Source organism: Desmodus rotundus, chromosome 10, assembly GCF_022682495.2.
Source record: "Desmodus rotundus isolate HL8 chromosome 10, HLdesRot8A.1, whole genome shotgun sequence".
Lineage (NCBI taxonomy): Eukaryota > Metazoa > Chordata > Mammalia > Chiroptera > Phyllostomidae > Desmodus > Desmodus rotundus.
This window is the reverse complement of record NC_071396.1, coordinates 99,848,536-99,863,277: the sequence shown is the minus strand read 5'-3', so window position 1 is coordinate 99,863,277 and position 14,742 is coordinate 99,848,536. Positions and strand designations below refer to the sequence as shown.

Below are 14,742 nucleotides of genomic sequence, written 5' to 3'. Positions count from 1 at the left end.
TTATACAAGCCTGCTGTCGATTAGCTTAGTGATTTACAATGTGCTGGACCGGGACTGGGCTCGAGTCCTAATCCAAATTCTGGCCAAAGGTGAGAAATGTAAGCTAGGTTTGGCCAAAACTGAAAAAACGAGTTGTATGTTTGTCTGGGATAAGGACTGAAAGTCTTTGGAATTCGTTTCAAATATTTTGAACTGAGATATTTACCTCAAAATTATATGGTCACGTATTGACTGAAAAACTTTATGATGGCAAAATGTTACTATCAATTTAATAACATGTTTAAGTGAATTTACCAGTACATTGCACTGAGCACAAAAAAATCTACTTGCATTTAAAAAACAAGAGCCTGTGTGTGTTTCCGTTCAGTTTTGGAAATATTTGGTGCATCTGGGTTTGCAGCCTGTTAACGCATTCATTGAACCAATGTTCACTGAGCGCCCTTTGCGTGGAGCACTTGTCCTGCGTTGGAGACACAGGGGGTCCAGCCCTGTGTAAATAACACCCATTCCTGTCCTCACGGAATTTACCTGACATTGGAATCCAGGACGCACGAGACCGCAGATTAGAAATCACATCAGTGATCGTCAGTTTGACAGGCACTTAAACCACATTCGTTTCAAACCACGTATTCTCTTACACTGATTCAAGTCTACAATGAAACTTGTAAACGAACTTGCATGTCATTCTGGTCAGTGTTTTTCTTGCTCACTTAGGTTGGGGAAGAATTTAGGAATCATGTATTCTGGGGTTAATGTTATGAGATATGCAGATATTAAATCTAAAATAGCTAAATATCAATTTCATGCAAATTAAATAAAAACTAAACTTTTAGTAGTAGGTGCCAATAATTTAAAGGAAGAAAGTAAGTAAATGAAAAACTTCAAATTAATAAAATTCTATTTATTTTTTTCTTGTACATTAAAAAAAATGACTGCAATTAACTTTAACCTATAGGAAAAGAGTGACTTTATTTAAGGCATTCTTACCTTTTTTTTTTGCTGTTTTTAAAAAATAACTTTATTAGAGGTGTAATTTACATAGTAAATTTACAGAATTACACAACCATCACCACAATCCAATTTTAAAGCATTTGTAATATCTCAAAAACATCCCACATGTCTGTCTGCGGTCACTCGCCCTCAGCCCCAGGCAGCCACTACTCTACCGTCTGTCTCTTTAGAGTTGACTTTTCTGGACAATTTATACCAATGGAATCATACAGCCCTGGCTGGTGTGGCTCAGTGGACCAAGGGCCAGCCTGCCCACCAAAGGGTCACGGGTCTGACTCCCAGTCTAGGGCACATGCCTGGTGTGCAGGCCAGGTCCCCAGTAGGGGGCGTGTGAGAGGCAACCACGCATTGATGTTTCTCTTCCTCTCTTTCTCCCTCCATTCCTCTCTCTCTAAACATAAATAAATAAAATTTTTACAAAATTGAATCATACAATATAGGGTTGTGAGCATCTGGCTTCTTTCACCTAAAATAACTCTTTGAGGTTCATTCAGGTTGCAGCGTGTTTCAGCGGTTGGTTCCTTTTCGTTGCTGACTAATATTCATTCCACCATATGGTGGCAACACATCTTGTTCCCCAGTTGGTGGACATTTCTGTGATCACATTGAGGTGGTAAGACAGATACATCGGGCCGCCTTCCACGATAGCATAATTAGAAAATAACTGATGGGAGCTAACCTCTGATTTATGTTATGAAAAATGTACTCCTGGTTTGATTTACTGATCTTTCCAGAATGGGTCATAACTGTGATCTTTCTGTGATACTCCCATGAAAATCGTGAATAGTAAATCTCATGCTGACAGCAAGAAGCATCAGCCACTTGGTCTTTTAGGTTGGACTTGGAAGACGTTTAACTCTTCACATTATTTTTAAAGAAGATATATCCCCTTTGCTACATTTTCATCCCAAATGTATGCATTTATAAGGGAATTTTGATGATTGTTAGACCTAACATGATAGCTGAATTACTCTTCAAAATATGAGCTCTTCTTAGCAACATATTTTAGTGGCACAGTTAATATAAAGCATAAATCAATCTGCACCCTGTAGCCAAAAATTAGGAGGGAGTGTATCTGGATTTATATGCTTTTTAGTTTTATTATTCTGTCATTTCTATGACTGTCCTAAAGATGGAAACTGATGTAACTGTTCATTTATTTACAGAATCAGGTACTAGTGTGAGCTTGTAGATCAGAGAAAATCCAGAACCGAAGGAATGCCACACTTTTTTTTCTCTGTGGTGTTTTTAGGAGCTAGGCCAAAAGTATAAGTTAGCCAGGTTCCTACGAGGTAGTGCTGTTTCTCTGTGTAGTCTATAGAATGAACACGAATTCTCTGACCCTGCGAAAGTGTTGACTTTCGGTGTGCCTCTCTCAGCAATCGGGAACCTTGCATGCAGTTCAGTCAGAGCTGTTTTCTTATGCACCCCCATCCACCCTGCTTTGTGCCAACTACTAAGTGGCAAATTCAGTTTTAGGAGGTGACACTTGACAGCTTCTGCTTAAAGATCTCCTTAAGGAGATTTCTCGAGTTGAGGAGAAACCTTCTATAAAAAAGTTGGCAGACTCTGTGGAACTAAAGGAAAGACAATATATCTCTGAATGCCTGTAAGTGTTGGGTGAAATTGCAAGTTCCTCTAGGGAGGGTGTGCATTAACCAAACTCGGAGGCCTATTTAATTGACAACTTAGTATGCAAAGGGTTGCATATTAAAGATGTTTATCTTTAAACTTCTAAAATTCGAAAACAAGAGAGTCTAGGTTAAATAATACAGTTTTCCAACACTGACTCTGCTTCTTCGGAGCTGAGTTTTCTGTTTGAAATATCAGAGCAACCTGCTGGAACTACTGGGTGGGAACACTGCTCTTTTAGTCATCTGCGTCTGCATGCATTGGTCAGTCTCGGCTGGTAACTTATCTTTTCTAACGCGGTAAAGGTTTGAACATTCCCAGGACAGTTGCATTTGTGAAGTCATGCACTGGCAATTTCGTTCAGCGACTGTCTCCTAAGGGGCATATGCCAGCTGCAGGAATCCACCTTCATCCTTTCCACTTTCACAGACTTTGACACGGGCGTGGACACGCCCACCTGGGGGAAGGCTCTATCTGCACAAGCTGTAAGCATCTTCTCATTGTTTTCATGAGCTCACTCACCATAAAGTGTGTTCTCCTGATCGATCCAATAAAAGGAATTTGGTTTTACTCAGAACCAGAAGCTACTTCTCATGCTTGTAGTTTTCTAGTATCACCTGGATTTTGGTGGGATGCTGCCCTCCGATAAGTGTGTCATCTTCCCGGAGCAAGAGGGTGGGTGGAGGCCACCATGCACAGGGTCCAGGGTCCAGGCTGCTTTAGGCAGCGGCCACTCTGAGGAGACTCTGTAGCCATTGACCTGATCGATGGTCTGCATGGAAAAGGGCAACTGTGAAGAATAGCAACATGCTGTGCGCATCTGTATCAGGAGTGGGAGAGCGATGGGTGGATGAGACAATTCTAGTTCAACCTATTTAAATCTTGTTGCAAATATTCTTATGTACTTTTTAGATATTTCCTCCTATTTTTCCACCTTAGCAAATAATAATTATAATTAACTTTCTTAAGATGTTTAGATCTCTTTTGTTTCTATCCCCTTATTGAGTATGAGGCTTCATTGACTATTCTAGTAGCAGCAATAATTCTACCTATCTATCAGCAGCTCAGTTACCTGTGTTTTAACAATCCTGATTCCAACATTTTTTGGACATATTTACTCATATTCACTTGTTTTTGGAGGGGGGAGTGTCAGTAATTTGAACTGATAAAAACAAATCCAGCTAATTGTGACTTCGTGTTAGTTCTGATAAAGGCGGTGAAGGTTCTTTGATTCTGAAATCTCAGTTGTATTTTGCTTTTTCTATGGTACTCTTGGATTATTAATTTTAAAACAAAAGCATGTAAATTCACCCTTTTTAGTGCAGAGTTCTGTAGGCTTTGCTCAATGGTCACAGTCATGGAGTCGCCTTCATCATCAAGCTACAGAATTGTTATATCACCCCCCCAAAATAAGTTCCCCTGGGTCCCCTTTGTAGTCAGCTCCTCCCCAACCTCCAGTCCCCAGGTAACCGCTGACCTGTTTTCTGTCCCCACAGGATTTTCTGGAATGTTCTGTAAGTGGAACTATAAAGTAGCCTTTTGGATTTGGCTGTCTTCAGCCGGCATGATGCATTTGAGATTCATCCATATTGTTGAGTGTGTCAGGGGTTCATTCTTTCACACTGATGAGTAGGATTCACCTGTTGAAGAATATTTGAATTTTTTCTAGTGTTTGGCAATCATACACATTTGTGTTGTATGGGACAAACTTCCATTTCACTTGGGTAGACACCTAGAAGTGGGGTTGCTGGGTTGTACAGTGTGTGCTTAACTTTATAGGACACTACCCACGTGGGGCCCAACATGGTGGCACATTTTTCAGTCCCACCAGTGACAGATAGGAGCTCCAGCTCCACAGCCTCACCCACACTTGGTATTGTCTGTTTTCCTCCCTCACCATGTAATTTTTAAACCTAAGTAAATTTTGGTGAAGCTAAAATATTCTAGGATCAGTTTAGGAAGTTATAGCTATTGTATAACTTCCTGAGCTTTTTACTTTGAAAATATTTTATAAAGCCACAAAAGAATTTTCCAAAGGGCACCTTCCTTATAAATGTTACAAATGATTGGGATATATGGTACTGACACCTGCTTTCCTTCGTCCTTTTTACACCAACAAGACATAGGTGGCTTTTGAGTTGACTGTTAATAGAGAAGATCAAAGCAGGTGGGGGACAAGAGTCATATGGGGACAACTGAGCTTATCATCGACACTTTCAAATGGCATCCTATAAGCACATGTCCCAAAAGGCTGTGAATTTGAATTCTTTAAATGCGTATTTTGTGTCAGATACTCCAGTGAGCCCCTTTATGTTATCCGCTTTAGCCCTCATACAACTCTACGGGGCAGTAACCATTGTCATCTGAATTTTTCAGTTGAGGAAGCTGAAGCCTAGGGAGTTTAAAACTTTCCCGAATCCACCCAACTAGCGGGGAAGAGAACAAAGTCTTGTGGGCAGCACCGACATCATCCAGAGCCCCCTTTTTAAGCCATGAATCCATACTACTTCTGTTCGTGAAGCAAATCTATTGGGGCAGCGATGTCTGCTCAGGTCCCTGAAGGACACACCTAGGAGCTCACATCAGGAGGTACTTGACATACTTTGGAAAACTCTGATGACTAAACTAGCTTGGGCCCAAGAAACTAGGCCTAGAAATCCAATCAGAACGCAGCAGGAAGCAAGGTGGTGAGTAGGGAAGAACCCACAGACTCACAGGTTGGGATCTGTGGCCGTTACAAACTAGCTGCCTTTGCGTAGTTGTGTTGAGCCTCATTCTTCATCTGTAAAGCGGAACTAATAACACCAACCTCTCAGGGGGTTTGTGAGGGTTATTCAAGGGAGTACACACTGGCCTACTTGTGGTAGGCACGCAACAGACCCTGGGCCCTCTTCCCCACCTTCCCCAAAGGGAAGAGATCCATGTGATTCTCCCCCCACCCAGACTTCATAGTTTAGTTGCTTTAGGGGCACTGGGTGAAACCTTTAGCTCTTTTTCAAAATTTCAAATTATACCTATGAACTATGAAGATAGATCATTTTATTACAGAGATACCTGAATTTGGGATCAATCCATCTGGGTTCAAGTCATGAAGTCAATTTATGACCTTAAAAAACTTGTACCACTGGTCTGTGACTTGGTTGCATTATACATACATGCATAGGAATAGAGATGGAGATATATAGGTAATAACTATAGATGGTGTATTGTAATGATTGATTTGTGAAGTATCAAATGATTGATTTGGAACGTGATTTCTTGGTAAATGACACAGTGCTTTGTCAGAAGTCTATATTTGTTTATTTTGTTTGTACCAATATTTCAATACGTTTTCCCCCTAAACTAAATCACTTTTATTTCATATCTAAGAACTTTCTCTAGCACTGGCTATGATATAAATATGTGTGTGTATACAAATGAGTAGCATTTGCGAATGCATGAAATTAATTCCACCTTGAAGATCTTAGATTATTACTTGAAAACTGTGATTACTTGGGCTCAGCGTTAACATGCATGTCTTCTGATATTCTCTGCACCACTTTCCAGGTAAATTGCACAGTCACCTGAGATTTAGCTAGCTGACACTGGATGTCACCATTGTGCTGTGAAATGTGGATGCAGAACAGGTATGCTCTTTACCGTTCAGGCGGCAGTCTCTTCGTGGGTTCAGAGATATGTTAGCTCTGTCCCCCTTTATAACCTAATTACCCCTGTAGCACTTTCGTGGTAGACCTTTTCAGCTTCTGATGTCTAAGCTCTATATAATCGTGATCAAGAACAATGAAACAACATTCAATATCGTTTGCTCAGAACTGAGAAACTGAAAACTCAGGAACGGTGTGCAAACCCATCAGGGCTCTCGGTTGCAAACCTGAGTAATTGACTCTGGCTAACTTAAGCAGAAGAGTAATTCACTGGAAGGATATGGAGCAGCATCCAGAATTGGTGGGAAAACTTGGTTTGGAAATGGGAGAGTCCAGTGTGCTGGTCCCTCAGCAAAGATCAGGCTGTAGCAAGACCAGGTGTTCCTGCCACTGGACACAAATCAGCACCCTGGGCCAGCCTCCCTCCCTTCCCAGAGTAATCACAGGGCTTTCACAGCCTCCAACTTCCACAAGCCCAACGGCTGATCCCTTACTGGCCTTCCCAGGTGACAGTACTCAGTTGGCTGGGTCTAGGGGTTGTACTTGTGCTCCAGGAAGGGAGGAAGGACAGGTAAAGGGCCTTTCCTGCAGAGACTCCTACAGATGGTGATTCCGTGTATCTGGGGAGGAGATCCAGGTGCTGAACAGCAAAAACATACGGAGCAGCCACCGAGGTGCTTCTCAATCAACACCACGGAAGTGAGTTGCAAAGCCTACTGCGCAGCCAGCGGGACTTCATGGCCCCTTCCCTGGGCTGGCCTGGGGTCTGTTGCTCCTGCCTTGACTTGCTGAGCCCGGCCTTGCCTTCAGCCCGGAGGCCTCCTTACCAGCCAGGGCAAGAGTTGTTTTAAGTGGCTGTGGAGACAGCCCCTCAAGCAAATTGGAAGCCTTACGTTTCAGGCTACTCAAAAAAAATCCCTGCTACATTAAAAGAAAAAAAAATGGTAGGCTCTGCTATGTTCCTGGTTCTTAGAACACTACTTTAAGCGAACTCCAGCCTCTGTTCTTGCTCCTCCCCGGCCTTGCCTGGAATCCTCTTCTCCCACCTGGCCATACGGCTTCCCCTCTCTTTATTCAAGTCTGTTGTTTAAATGCTACCTCTTCAGATCAGCCTTCCCTTATTTAGCACCTCCTTTTACTCTGCTCCCCTGCTCTGCTTTCTCTTGTGGCACTGTCATCACCTCCCATTCTGCTCCCTGTGCGCTGTATTTTGGTTTTGTTTAATGTCTGTCTCCCAGCCTGTACTCCATCCAAGTCCCATGAAGGCAGGGTCTCTGGCTCACCTCTGCAGCCACAGCCCTTAAATCAGCTGTATTCAGTGAACATTTACTACATGAATGACTGAACTAAGGGTTAAATAAAGAAAAGAAACACTTGAAGCTGTAGGATATAAACAGTGCTTGCATTAGTGTCTTAGGGCTGCTATGACAAAGGCCACAGAGTGGTCATAACAGAGTCATTGCTTGTGTCACAGTTTTGGAGTCTGGAAGTCCAAGACAAGTGTTGGCAGGGTTGGGTCCTTCTGAGGGCTGTGAGGGAGCATCTGTTCCAGGCTTCCCACAGTCCAGCCTCTGATGGTTCTGGGCTTGGAGAAGCATCACCTTGATTGTTGCCATCCGCTTCATCAGGTGTCCCCATCCCCGCAAGTGCGTGTCTGTGTCCACACTTGCCCTGTCACATGGAACGAGGGGTCCACCCCCTGCAGGATGACCTCATCCTAACTAATTACCTCTGTAGCGACCCTGTTTTCAAATAAAGCCACATCCTGCGGTACTGAGGGTCAGGACTTCAACATATGAATGGAGAGCGGACACAATTCAACCCTTAACAGTGCCTTGTATGGGTTTATTGTGTAACACGTAAGCCATTCAATTCGTCTATCATTAAACAGATGAGTAGGTTTAGTTACATTATTCTGGGTGACCAGTGATGTGTTGCTTTATCACAATTCACAATAATGTGTGTGAATTGTTTTGTAAATTGTAAACTGTTGTATGTTAGCATAATCATTTGGGGATGTTGATGGGTGATTGATACCTTCTCCAAAAAGAACCAATACCACGGATTTCCTAGTCTAAATTCCCCCAGACAGATTTTCTTTTATAGCCCAGCTGGATCTGCACACTATTTAAAAATACTACCTGGTGCTTCTCTGGTTTGATGTTCTATTTACTCAATGGACAAACACATACAGCTCATGTATTGTGTGTTAGGCCCTCTTGTGAGGGCTTGACAAATGTTGCCTCAAACAATTCCATGCAGTTTATTATTCACATTATTGGTTATTAATGTTATTGACATTATCTGAAATTTACTGGTGAGGACACAGAGGCACAGGGAGACGCAGGAACCGGCTCAGTGTCACACCTCTACTGCGTGGCAGGGTCAGGCCATGAAACTAGAGTCTAGCTCCAAACCTGTTATTTGTAGAAAGCTCTTTCTTCACAGAGTCTCATGGAAAAATTCACTGTGTGACTGAACAAAGCCGAGCTGCTTTGCTTCAAAAGGAGCCAGCAAAGCCCTGTGGGCTCAGGCTCCCCCTTCCCCTTCCCCTTCCCCCCCAGCCCTGTTTGAAAAGCCCTGGTCCAGGAAATAACACCTCTTGGAGTGAGGCCACTCGTAAGCTGTCTTCAATCCACTCTAGCATAAAACAAATAAAATTCATTTCTCACTTTAATTAACTGATTGAGTTTTATTTTGAAAGTTTTATCTGCCTAATCTACTTCTGGCAGAAATAAAATGCTAAGATGGATTTTCCCCAGGATGGTAATGCCATATGGCAATTTGGACTTTGTGGGCTTAAGTTCCCCTTGGGTTTCTTTGTATAAATCAAGGACTGTGGTTGCACAAGTTTTCTGAACCAAAGAGAGACAGGGAATTTGATTTTATATGAATAGGGGGGTTATAAACCTTGCAACCAGCTAGGCATGAACTACCCACTCTGTTCTGGGCTGCTTATCTTCTGTAGTCATCAATAATATAAAATAATAGGAGTAGCAATATCAGTTACTGTCCGCTGAGTGCCTTCTACAAACAGGGATTACAAATCCGTCATGTTTACAACAACTCCAGGTGTTCTCGCCCCTGTGTTACAGATATGTAAGTTGAGACCAGAATTTTATGGAACTTGTTCAAAATGGCCCAACAGTGAGCGAGAATGGCAGTGAATAAGGAGCTGCATTCCTGGATATTAAAATTAAAGGACACAAAAGAAAATATATTTTTGGTTACATAACATGAGGCCTGTTGTGATTTTTAAATTATGAAAGACTGAGAGAAATCAGTGGGACCTGTTCTTAAGAGCATTACTTGCATGATGAAATGCCTCTCATCATTTGTTATGTACACGTCATATAACATAGTAAAAAGAAACAAAAGAGGCAAATCCATCAAATGGGACTATAGATCAAGGAGGATTGAACTGGAGAACAAAAAGTGACTCAGACCAAACCGATGTTTTGCTTGCCTCTGTTTCCCCATTGTTTTTGCCCCCCCCCCCCCCGCCCCGGCTGCCCGCTGCACCCTAACCTAGGAGTTTTCTGTGAAGGAGCAGATGATGGTAAATATACAAAGCATCGCTTGTCACAGGTTTTCTCTGATGCAGCTACTCCACTCTGCCCTTGGTAGCGCTAAAGCAACATGGCCAGTATGTAAATGAATGGCCATGGTTAGAGTAAAACATTATTTATGGACACTAAATTGGAACTTCATATAATTTTCATGTATCATGTATTCTTCTTCTTCGTCGTCGTCTTCTTCTTCTTCTTCTTCTTCTTCTTCTTCTTTTTAATGGTTGAAATTTAAGAACCATTCTTAGTTCATAGGTGTCCAAAAAAAGACAGGAAGCCAGCTCAGGCTCCTGGGCCCTGGTGTGCTGACCCCTCCACTGCTGGTTCCAAACGCCTTGCTGATCGTCTCTGTGGGAATTTCTGTTTTCTTTTTAAGAATTTTTATTAGCTTCATTGGGGGCACACTGGCTAATAAAATTATATAGGCTTCAGGCATACAATTCTATAACACATCATCTGTATATTGTATCGTGTGTTCGCCAGCCACCCCAAGGCGAGTCCCCTTCCATCCCGTTTATCCCCCTTTCCCCTTGTCTGCCTCCTGCCATCCTCCTTTCCCTCAGGTCATCACCATCCTATTGTCTGTGTCTGTGAGGTTTTCTCTTTCATTTTCTTTTTTTTTGCTTAGTCCCTCCACTCTTCTCACCCAACCCCTAACCCCCTCCTCTCTGACCGCTGTCAGTCTGTTCTCTGTATCTACGAGTCTGTTTCTATTTTGTTTGTTAGCTTATTTTGTCCTTTGAGCATTAAAATGTTGTTTTGGACCAAGAATCTCATCCCAGAAGACACTGAAGAGGACCCAGTAACAGAAGTAGTTCCACTCACATTCTGCCCAGCAGAGGTGCAGCTGCCAAGTCAACTTCAGCCCAAACAAATAGAAGCCATCATGGCTCTCTAAGAAGAGGATTTAGAATAAAATGGAAAATTCTTGGCATAGTCTGTCAATTTCATTGAAGATTAAAGGATCAACACAAAACTCTGAGTTATCCCCAGAAACTATCTAGTTGTAAAATGCTAGTAAATATGAAAATTCTTCGTGTGTTTTAATAACATAGACTATTGCTAAATTTTAAATAATTTTGTTTGTTGTTTTTTTCTCACTAGGGAAGCCAGTTTCATTGTGATGGAAACACTCTTGAACTTGGCGTCTAAAAGATAAAGGTTTAAGTTTCAGCTCTGTTAGTTTTACTGTGATCTTCGGTAAGTTAACATCACCTATGGGAGTCTTGGTTTCCTTACCAGTAAAATGAGATTAATAATCCTACCTCACAGGACTTTTTATGTTACTTTATTTTTTAGTTCTTTACTATTTATTATGGAAATTTCCCACAGAAACAAAATAGGTAGAGGAGTATAAGGAAGCCCAGCTGCCCAGCTTTAATAATTTCTGGCATTTTGCCCAAACTTCTTTCATCTTTATTCCACCCATTTTTCCTCCATACTAGAGTATTTTAAAGCAATTTCAAATGTAATATTATTTCATCTGCTAATAAGTCAGAATGTATGAATATATGACTAACAGAAAATATTTTTATTTAAAGAATAAATTCATTATCACACCTAGTAAAATTACAGTGATTCTTTAATATCTTCTATTATCCAGCCAAAGTTAAAACTTCCCCAATTTTCTCAGAAATGTCTTTATATAGTTGGTTTATTTGAATCACAAGCCAAAGAAGATTTATATATTATATTTGGCCATGTGTCTCTTAGGACTCTTGATTTATAAAAATTTCTCTTCGCCTCATCTTTCTTCATATAATTAATTTGTGGGAGGAAGCAATTATTTGTCCTATAATATTTCATACAATCTGGATCTGGCGGATTGCAACCTTTACCCTTGAAGATTCATTAAACATGCTCCTCTTGTTCAGATGTTTACTGCTGTTCGATACAGAGGCCTGATTAGATTCAAGCTCACTTTTAAAAATATCATATTTCATAGGCAACACTTCCTATTTGTGAACGTACCACACTTAGAGGACAGCTGTCTGGCTGCGCCTTTTTTACTTATGTGGAGATTGATGAGTGAGATCTCTCGGGTTAACGCATTCTTCATCCACCTCTCACCTGGTTTTTTTAGTGCCAGTTGATAACTATTAATAAGATCCGTTATTTCATAGGGGCTTGCAAAATGTAGGTTTTCTAGTTCTACCGATCCCTCATATACGTTAGCAGGAATTATGGTCCACATGGCAAAGGCAAGATAAATGTTTGTTGGTGACCCCCCAGCACTTTTGGAGGCTAATTGTTAGTATGATGGTGGCCTACCTCCACTGAGTTGGACAGTGAGGATCGGGGGTGGTCATGGTGTTGGTGGTGTTGTTTTCTCTCCTGTCCTCGTAACCTCTGGAATTTAAAAAAAATGGAGACAACTGTACTTGAACAACAATAAAAAAAAAGTTAAAAAAAAGCAAACCTGTAAACATACTATAAATTTTACTAATGTAAAAAAAGTTATATAAAGATGTATAAAAGTGTCAAAAAAAACCTCCCAAGCTGTTGGAACTAGTAAGAAAATTCAGTAAAGTTGCAAGATACAAAATTAAAAATAAATAAATAAATACATTTTGCTATGTTTTAGTTCCCTATAGTCATTCCTCTTTAGGCTGGTATCTTTGGTGTTTTATTCAAGTAGTATGCTATTGCTTTTTTTGCTTTCTGGTATGACAAGATATCTCAGGCTTACCTTACCTACTTCTTGCCCAAGATCTGAATCACTCAAGACGGCCTGTTTTTTTTTTTTTTTTTTTTTGGTAGAAAATGGTATACTGAGGCCACAGTCTGGGCACTAGGAGTGTTAATTGCTATTTTTTCAGTGGTTAGATCTAGAATATACATTTTTAAAGGAAAATAAATCATTATTTTGTACTCATAATTTCAGTTCAGATTACAAGGCTTTTATGTAACATTTTTCATTCTAATTTGTGTATTTTTTCCCCTTACTCTAAAAATCTCGTTTCATGATGATGTTAAGCAATGACTTCTCGGCTTTGTTATGCATCCATGTGGTCGGGTGCAAGCACGTGTCTGCACACACATATAGTCATTTCAAAATGACAGCACCGGTGTCTCCACTAACAGTATTAGTAGTAGGTGTAGTTTAAGGTCATTTTGCTATTCTTCTTGCTCTTAGGTCATTGTACGCTTGGGATATAGTCCCTGGTGTGTGTTTTAAAGTCACTTTAAAGTCACATGCATGCCTCCAATTTGATATACAGGTATTTCTTATTTCAAAGGATTTTTCATTTTCATTTTATTTTATACATAGGTAAAATAATAGGTTCAATGTCAAAACTATAAATCACAGATTGTCCCCTTCCATCCATCCCTTCCTTCTTATAGAAATTATGATACTACATATCCTTTTCTGCACCATGCTATTTCATCAAATAATACATCCTAGAGAAAAAGTTCATAGCACTAGGTAGCTTATTCAACCAGTCCTCTTTTTGTGGGCCTTTGAAGTTTTCTTAATCTTTTACTATTACAAATAATGTTCGGTAAATGGCCTTTTTTAAAGGCTACTGAGAGTTAAATAAAATTCAGTAAATAAAAGCTCTGTGTTAAGTGTAAAGTGATATACATGTATATATGTGCATGTATACATATCATTTTGTTATAATTATATTACTTTAGTTCTACCAATATTTATGAAGCCCCTACTATGTGCTAGAATATAAAGATGAAGAAGACATGGTCTCTATGCAAGGTTTTATAGTCTAATATAATGTGGAATAAAAAGAAAAATTTTACGTATTTCCTTCCCAGATTATCTTTGTTTCCAATTAACGACTGTTTTAGCAGGTTTGTTTTCATATTAAATTAATGCCTGGATTTATTGATACACACAGATATCAATAATTTATAATATTTTCTACTATACAGGATTTGATTACAGTGTCAGTACAGTTTACAACCCGTACAATCACGTAATCAAAGGAGTCAGTTTGTGTAACCGATTTCTCTTCTCCTAAAGCCGGAATTCACGATGACGACAGTAGCAATGACCACAGAGGCCCCCTCGAGGGGCGAGACCGAAGATCATTCTTCCCCGTACGAGTCCACATCAGCTCACATTATCGAAGAAACCGAGTACGTGAAAATGGTATGTGGGCACCAGACATCTTGTTAGGGTGATAGGGCGGTTTAAAGTCCAGTACAGATCACTGGGCTTTGCTTCTCCCTGCAGAGGACACGCGAGGAAGAACGAGCCAGGGCGGGCACAGGTGACTGAGGTGGGAACACGTGTAGCATTCTCTTCACTTAGCACCTGGAGTAAAACTGAAGAATGAGCCGTGGTTCGGAGCCCCTACCCGCACTGAATTTGCCCCACACTGCTCCCCGTGGCACTCCCCATGTTTTACACTGGTTTTCGGTGGTTTCCTGAGTGTTGGTCCCCTGGTCCCCTGGCAGAAGCTTCTGTTTCCTGCCGAGTTTCTGTCTCTTCTGGCCTCGTTTCTTCTTGGGGTTCAGGGTTGCTATCTGCCAATGACTACGTGTTGGCATGGTCCTTCATTAAAAATGTGAAATCTTTTCAGAATCCAGTGATCTTGGGTAACAAAACATACATTCTTATGAACTATTTCTTAGAACAGACGGAAAAATTTGGATATTGACATTTGTAACATTCATATCAATTAATTCATCTTGGAGTGTCTTATAGTTCCATAGGTCGCCAAGACGTAGGGTTTACATTTCACGCATAAATTTGTATGATCTCCACTTAGTAATTATTCTCTAGTAATTACTAAATAGTAATTATTTTAGAGTAATTACTAGACAGTAATTATTTTGTGGTGATTACTAAATAGTAATTGTTTTATAGTAATTACTAAATAGTAAATTAGTACTAAATTACTATATAGAAAAACAACTAAATAGAA

The 14,742-nt window shown here is 40.5% G+C and overlaps 1 protein-coding gene across 2 annotated transcripts in view; it reads left to right on the top strand.

Moving 5' to 3' along the window:
* Nucleotides 1-14,742, top strand: part of CCDC68 (coiled-coil domain containing 68) — a 43,696-nt gene that overhangs the window by 1,514 nt on the left and 27,440 nt on the right. For both annotated transcript variants that reach the window (XM_053913193.1, XM_024580516.4), the window contains exons 2-4: nt 6,190-6,269; nt 10,961-11,056; nt 13,836-13,964. In XM_053913193.1, the coding sequence (XP_053769168.1) occupies nt 13,848-13,964 (117 nt within the window). In that variant the 5' untranslated portion in view covers nt 6,190-6,269; nt 10,961-11,056; nt 13,836-13,847. The remainder of the gene's footprint in view (nt 1-6,189; nt 6,270-10,960; nt 11,057-13,835; nt 13,965-14,742) is intronic.